The following is a 7,519-nucleotide window of genomic DNA, read 5'->3' as shown; positions in this document are numbered from 1 at the left end:
GAAGGTCCAGGGAAGGTGCCCCCTGGGCACCAGGCCCTCACTGACCCCAGCCCCTTCCGCTCTGCTATGTACAAGCCGCCCAGTCTTGGTTTTCTGCTGCACCGCCCGACTGGACAGACAGATGCTGGGGATGTGGGTGAACAGTGTGGAGATTAAGCCACGCCACAGACAAGAGACATCGCAGCAGTGGGAGAACCTGTGAGGGACGGGTGAGGCCTGGGGTGGGGCCGGCCGAGCAGGAGAAAGGATGCGGGAAAGTCAGAGACCGTGGGTGACGGAACCAGTAGGGTTTGGGAATTCATGAACAGAGTGAAGGACGGGGCGTTGGGGCTGATGGGAGGGCGGAGGCTCTCCTCGCGGAACACACAGGGAGACAGGTGTGCAGAGAAGGCCTGTGTGAAAGCCCTGAGAGATGGAGACATGTCAGCACCATCTCCGGAGGCACACGCAGGGCAGAGGGTGTCACACGGCGCCCTGCGGGTCACTGGTGAGCTCGTTCTGCGGGAGCCGGGGAGCAGCCCCCGGGGTCCACCAAGGAGAGCGCCGGCTTCTAAGGGGCAGTTAGCACGGAGGTCAGGTCAGGGAAAAGATGGGCTCAAGGCAAGGGCAGGAAGAATGGAGTGCAGGTGACAAGCAAGGCACCTGTCATTGCAGAAAGCCCCTGCCCCTGCGTGGGTCCTACAAGAAGACAACTTTTATAGGTGGCTGGGATGCCCTGAGAAGGCGGTGTTGGTGGGGCGCTTGGATGGCTCAGTTGGTTAAGCGACTGCCTTCGGCTCAGGTCATGATCCTGGAGTCCCGCGATCGAGTCCCGCGTCGGGCTTCCTGCTCGGCGGGGAGTCTGCTTCTCCCTCTGACCCTCCTCCCTCTCATGCTCTCTGTCTCTCATTCTCTCTGTCTCAAATAAATAAATAAAATCTTTAAAAAAAAAAAAAAGGCGGTGTTGGCATCGGGGAGGGTGGCTGCCTGCCCCAGAAGCTGGTCTGAACCCACAGCCCGAGCCTGCTTCTGGCCAGAGGCGTTCGGAGCTCTCCTGGAAGACAGCATGTGCGATCTGGGCAGCAGCTTCTCCTGGAACAGCCGCTGCGGCCCCTCGAGGACCGTCTCTCTGCCTGGGTGAAAAAGCAGGGCCGTCCTCAGGCCCATCAGCGTGAAACATCCGAGGAGACCACACGGGGGCACTTACAGGAAAAGGGTGTCATTCTGCCTGGGAACGCGGAGGCAGTAAGAGCCTTGAACACCCCCTGCGCCCTCTTGCCGCAGCTCGGAGCCCGCCCGCCCCCTCCTCTGCGTAGAGGTGCTCGTTCCTCCAACACACCGTGTGACTCTGAGAGCTGACGAGGACCCTCTGGACGCCCCTGCTGCTCACAGCACAACGCGCGTGGAGACAGTTCTGCCACGGCGGCCGTCACATGCGGATTCCTGCACTTACACGACCTAGAGCCCCTGTGTGCCTGCCACGTCCTTCCGGGAGCTTCCACCGCCCATTGGCTTCCGGCCTGGAGCAGCGTGCCAAAGGCCAGGGATGTGTATTCATTTCTCTCCCATTGCCTGGAACGTAGTGGGTGCTCAGTGAATGTTCCTGCGCTGAGAATACAGGCCTCCGGGGGTTCAGAACGAGACCTGACCTCATCCTCGCTGCCAGGCCTCCTGAGGGGACCACCTCCGGCTTGAGTATGCGCTCCCTGAGACGGGACCGGGATGTCCCGACATCACTGCATCCGCATGGCCCAGACTGGCGCAGTCCAAAGCGGGAGCCATCAGCCACAAGCCGCCACTGAAAGTGGAATTCAAGAGAGTGAAAAGGGACCAAGTCAGAAATTCAGTTCCTTGGCCATCTGGGCTGCATTTAGGTGCTCAGGAGCCAGGTGGCGGGCACCCTGCGTGGACACAGCACATGCCCGCCCCCGGGAGAGTTCCCACGGACATCCCTGGTCCACAGCAGAGCCGGACACCCAGCAGACACAGAGAACCAGGGGCATGGATGACTACCTGGCCCACGCCTCTCTCGAAACTGGCGCTGGGGCCCTTTCCAGGTTTCTTTACAGTAGGATGGAGGAGGATCCAGCTACGGTGAAAGCCGCCGAAGCTAATGCACGTGTGTGGCATGGCCCCCAGGGGGGGCCGCGGGCTGTGCCGCAGAGGAGGAAACGGACATCCACCCCACCCCAGGCCCAAACTGCCAGCTCGTCAGATCTAGTCTCCACCTCTCTTTAAAATATGTACATTATACCACGGCCCCTTGAAAAACACTCTGGCTCCTTCATCACGAGCCATCTTCATCCAGCCGTCTACTGTGCCCTTCTGTGCCCATGTACATGATGTCAGTCCCTTTGCGCCCTGACTGCATCATCTTTTGGTGGCGAATAGTGTCAGACGAGTAGGAAGTCAACCCGGCAACCACTGTGACGGATTGTGCGATCATCCAGCTGATGAAGATGTGAGTATTCTTGGGATCTGGAAGCATCCCCTTTGCGGTGTCATAGATACCGAAGCAGGCAGCTCGGTAGATGATAATGCCCTGCACAGACACATTAAAGCCTTGGTAGAGGCCCTTAATCCCATCAGATTTGTAGACCTTAACCAAGCAGTCACTGAGGCCTCCGAATTCCCTTTCAGCTCCAGCTTTGCCCACATCGGCTGCTAGCCGGGTATGGGCAAAATCAAGAGGATACACAAAACACCAGGACGTGGCCCCAGCGGCATCACCCGACGCCAGATTCCCGGCAAAGTAGCGCCCAAACTGGATTCTCTTGTCCACGCCACCCAGGGAGATCTGCTTGTCTTTATCTTTGAAGGCAAAGTTGAGAGCCTGGGTGGGGAAGTGTCTGATGACATTGGCCAGGTTACCGCGCCAGAAGGACGGGACTCCCTGCTCCTTGGGGATGCGAACCACACAGTCTATAATGCCCTTGTATTGCTCATCTGCAGTGATTTGCTTGCTGGCATGCTGCACCTGCAGCAGCAGCTTGACCCGCTCGATGGGCGCTACCGCCATCTTGGAGGTGGCCGTGGTCCAAGGTTCTCAGAGGCGTGGGTGCTGCTTTTGTGCTGGTCTTGTATGATGAAATCAAGTTCACGTAAGTTATTTCCTAGTCTTCCCCCACCGTGAACAGGCATGTTGTATTACATAATGTATCTTGAGCATTCTTGACAGACTATTGGCTGTCTATTCAACAATGGCAACTATTCCACTGGTTGAAAACGGGAAGCAATGATATTCATCTGATCAGTTTTCTCTTAAAGTTATTTCCATGATGACGGGACTCAATTATATTTTTTACTTCAGTCACTCCTGATAAATTTGAAGAAATAAAAAATATCTGAAATATAAAAAAAAGTACATTATAAATTAATTCTATTTAGATTTCATTTAAAAATTCTAAACTTACAGGATTTCCCATTTGCTTAAAAATCAGTTTCATACCTTGGTGCAGACCCGTTTTTCCTGGCGTCCACTCAGTGAGGAGCCCCCACCTCGCTCACCTGGACCGATGGGGCAGGTGAGCCCAAAGTCTGCATCTATACCGAGCAAACAGCTGGAAACCTGCCTTTCAGGAGCCTTACATACGGCCAGGTGGGCAGAAACAGGAGACGGGGGTGAAGCATACCCACGGGTATTTAATTCATACCTTAACCATGGATTAGACAGAAGCAATGGGCTTCAAATGTGTAATATATTGATGTATTTTCCCTCGAAGAAAGATGAAGTATCTCAGCGTGGTCATTTCAGCAGCCAGATGTCCAAGGATGGTGGAGGGGGCTCTCATCCTACCCTCAGAGCAAACGGAGCAGGTAACATCACTCCTGCACATTCAGACTTGGGTTGAGGAAGACAACCTCAAGTCCATCCCAGGTATTCTTAGGAGCTCCTCAAGAGCAGCGCAGATGCCACCTCCCTTGTGGGGCCCCGATGCTCTCAGGCTGGACTGGGAGTCCTTGTCCTTTCTCTGTGTCAACACAACACTTTGATTTACCTCCATGTTGCCCCCATCGAGCTGCATGGGGCACAAGCTGATGCCGGGTCCTGGCTGTGAAGTGTGCAGTCTGGCTTCAGCAACACACCCAGGCAGCCACCGCTCTCTGCTGCTCGGCATCTCTTCCTCGGGGAGGCATGCTCTACCCGGCCAGGTGAGCGCAGGTGGCTCAGAGTCATGGGAGAATTCCTGCACTCGGGCATGTGACTGTTCGGACACTGGCGGGTGACCTAGCCAAGTCAAGTAACATTCTCCCTGCAAACGTATGAACACGAGGTCGATGGTGCTTCTTCCTCAGGGGATCCTGCTCTAAGGGATGAGCAGACGCTGTTTGCAGGAAGCTGTGTGCAGCGGAGAACAGCAGGGTGACATCCACAGAGAGGCAGAGACAAGAAGAGGGAGGAGAGGGTAGATGGAAGGTCAGGGAACAGGGGACAGAGGGTGGAGGGAGGGAGGACAGGTGGGGGACAGAAAACAAACCATTTTTGACAAAATTGTTTAAACGCCTATATCCAGCCATGACTGCAGCTGGCCTCTCCCCCAGATCTTTGTGATGTGAGCCAACAAATTCCCTTTGGATTAAGCTAGTTTTTATTGCTACCAAAAGGTAACTGTTTAAAGTTGTCTGATGCAGAAAAAGCATTCGACAAAATACAGCATCCTTTCCTGATTAAAACTCTTCAGAGTGTAGGGATAGAGGGAACATACCTCAATATCATAAAAGCCATCTATGAAAAACCCACAGCGAATATCATTCTCAATGGGGAAAAACTGAGAGCTTTTCCCCTAAGGTCAGGAAGAGGACAGGGATGCCCACTCTCACCACTATTGTTCAACAAAGTACTAGAAGTCCTGGCCTTAGCAATCAGACAACAAAAAGAAATAAAAGGCACTCAAATTGGCAAAGAAGAAGTCAAACTCTCCCTCTTTGCAGATGACATGATACTTTATGTGGAGAACCCAAAAGACTCCACCCCCAAATTAGTAGAACTCATCCAGCAATTCAGTAATGTGGCAGGATACAAAATCAATGCACAGAAATCAGTTGCTTTCTTATACACTAACAACGTAACTGTAGAAACAGAAATTAGAGAATCAATTCCATTTACAATTGCACCAAAAACCATAAGATACCTTGGAATTAACCTAACCAAAGAGGTAAAGGATCCATACTCTAGAAACTACAGAACACTCATGAGAGAAATTGAAGAAGACACAAAGAGATGGAAAAATATTCCATGCTCATGGATCAGAAGAATAAATATTGTTAAAATGTCTATGCTACCCAGAGCAATCTATACCTTCAATGCCATCCCGATCAAAATTCCAATGACATTTTTCAAAGTGCTGGAACAAACAATCCTAAAATTTGTATGGAATCAGAAAAGACCCTGAATCGCCAAGGAGATGTTGAAAAAGAAAAACAAAGCTGGGGGCATCACGTTGCCCGATTTCAAGCTATATTACAAAGCCGTGATCACCAAGACAGCATGGTACTGGCACAAAAACAGACATATAGACCAAAGGAACAGAATAGAGAACCCAGATATGGACCCTCAACTCTACGGTCAAATAATCTTTGACAAAGCAGGAAAAAACATGCAATGGAAAAAGGACAGTCTCTTCAATAAATGGTGCTGGGAAAATTGGACAGCCACATGCAGAAGAATGAAACTCGACCATTCTCTTAACATCAGACACAAAGATAAACTCAAAATGGATGAAAGACCTCAATGTGAGACAGGAATCCATCCAAATCCTAGAGGAGAACATAGGCAGTAACCTCTTTGACATCGGCCTCAGCAACTTCTTTCAAGACACATCTCCAAAAGCTAGTGAAACAAAAGCAAAAATGAACTTTTGGGACTTCATCAAGATCAAAAGCTTCTGCACAGCAAAGGAAACAGTCAACAAAACAAAGAGGCAACCCACAGAATGGGAGAAGATATTTGCAAATGACACTACAGATAAAGGGCTTGTATCCAAAATCTATAAAGAACTTCTCAAACTCAACACCCAAAAAACAAATAATCCAATCAAGAAATGGGCAGAAGATATGAGTAGACACTTCTCCAAAGAAGACATACAAATGGCCAACAGACACATAAGGAACTGCTCCATCTCACTTGGCATCAGGGAAATACAAATCAAAACCACAAATGAGATACCAACTCACACCGGTCAGAACGGCTAAAATCAAGAAGACAGGGAACAACAAATGTTGGGGAGGATGCAGAGAAAGGGGAGCCCTCTCACACTGTTGGTGGGAATGCAAGCTGGTGCAGCCACTTTGGAAAACAGTATGGAGGTGCCTCAAGATGTTAAAAATAGAACTACCCTACCACCCAACAATTGCACTACTGGGTATTTACCCCAAAGACACAGATGTAGTGAAAAGAAGGGCCATATGAACCCCAATATTCATAGCAGCAATGTCCGTAATAGCCAAACTGTGGAAAGAGCTGAGATGCCCTTCAACAGATGAATGGATAAAGAAGATGTGGTCCATATATACAATGGAATATTACTCAGCCATCAGAAAAGATGAGTACCCAACTTTTACATCAACATGGATGAGACTGGAGGAGATTATGCTAAGTGAAATAAGTCAAGCAGAGAAAGTCAATTATCATATGGTTTCACTTATTTGTGGAACATAAGAAACAGCACAGAGGACCACAGGGGAAAGGAGGGAAATCTGAATGGGAGGAAATCAGAGAGGGAGATGTACCATGAGAGACTCTGGACTCCGGGAAACAAACTGAGGGTTTCAGAAGGGAGGGGGGTGGAGGATGGGGTCACCGGGTGATGGGTAGTAAGAGGGCACATGATGTGATGAGCACTGGGTGTTATAGGCAAATGATGAATTGTTGAACACTACATCAAAAACTAATGAGGTACTATATGCTAGCTAACTGAACATAATAATAATAGATAAATTTTAAAAAGAATAAAAATAAAGCCACAGGGGAAAAAAAGAATAAAAAACTATATAAAGTTGTCTGATACACACTCCTCCTATTAAGCTCCCTCTGGACCTACTCACCACGTGTCTAGAGCCTTCCCCTGCCTCCAGGCACCTCAAACCCATGTCCTTCCTAGGGTCTGTGCTCCAGACTGCCCCCTTCCCTATAAAAGTTGTCTTCAACTAACTGTGTAAGATGATCATGGATATTGATAGAAGGGAAATGTTAGGGAGTCCACCTGAAGATTCTCTCCCTCTGCCCCTCCCCCACCCCGTGGGCACTCTCTCAAATAAATGGAGAAATCTTAAAAAAAAAAAAAAAAAGATGTGGTGAGATCCTGCTGTAAAGTGAATGTAGTCTCCTTCAAAAGCAAATGTACATGGTGATTTGGGTGGGTTTCACCCAGCATTGCAATTCAGTGGTTGCTCAGCACAAGAGGGATGCAAGGAGGGAAATTACACCTGTAACTCCAGCATTGGGAAGGAAACTTCTGAATAGAACACAGCTTTACGGATGTTGACTATATATTTTTTTCTTTTTATAAGCAGGCTTTTTAGGGCTGTTTTAGAGAGAGAG

The 7,519-nt window shown here is 49.6% G+C and overlaps 1 protein-coding gene across 1 annotated transcript; it reads right to left on the bottom strand.

Annotated features, from left to right (window-relative positions):
• Nucleotides 1-462: 462 nt before the first annotated feature.
• On the bottom strand, nt 463-3,983 carry LOC110584101 (ADP/ATP translocase 2-like). Its single transcript, XM_044912795.1, is given in 5 exon segments — nt 463-550; nt 1,629-1,777; nt 2,227-2,313; nt 2,315-2,998; nt 3,978-3,983. Coding segments are annotated over 5 exon segments (1,014 nt in total).
• Between the last annotated feature and the right edge of the window lie 3,536 nt (nt 3,984-7,519).

This window comes from Neomonachus schauinslandi, chromosome 2, assembly GCF_002201575.2.
Source record: "Neomonachus schauinslandi chromosome 2, ASM220157v2, whole genome shotgun sequence".
NCBI lineage: Eukaryota > Metazoa > Chordata > Mammalia > Carnivora > Phocidae > Neomonachus > Neomonachus schauinslandi.
The sequence above is the reverse complement of the archived record's forward strand: the minus strand, read 5'-3'. Positions and strand labels throughout refer to the sequence as shown.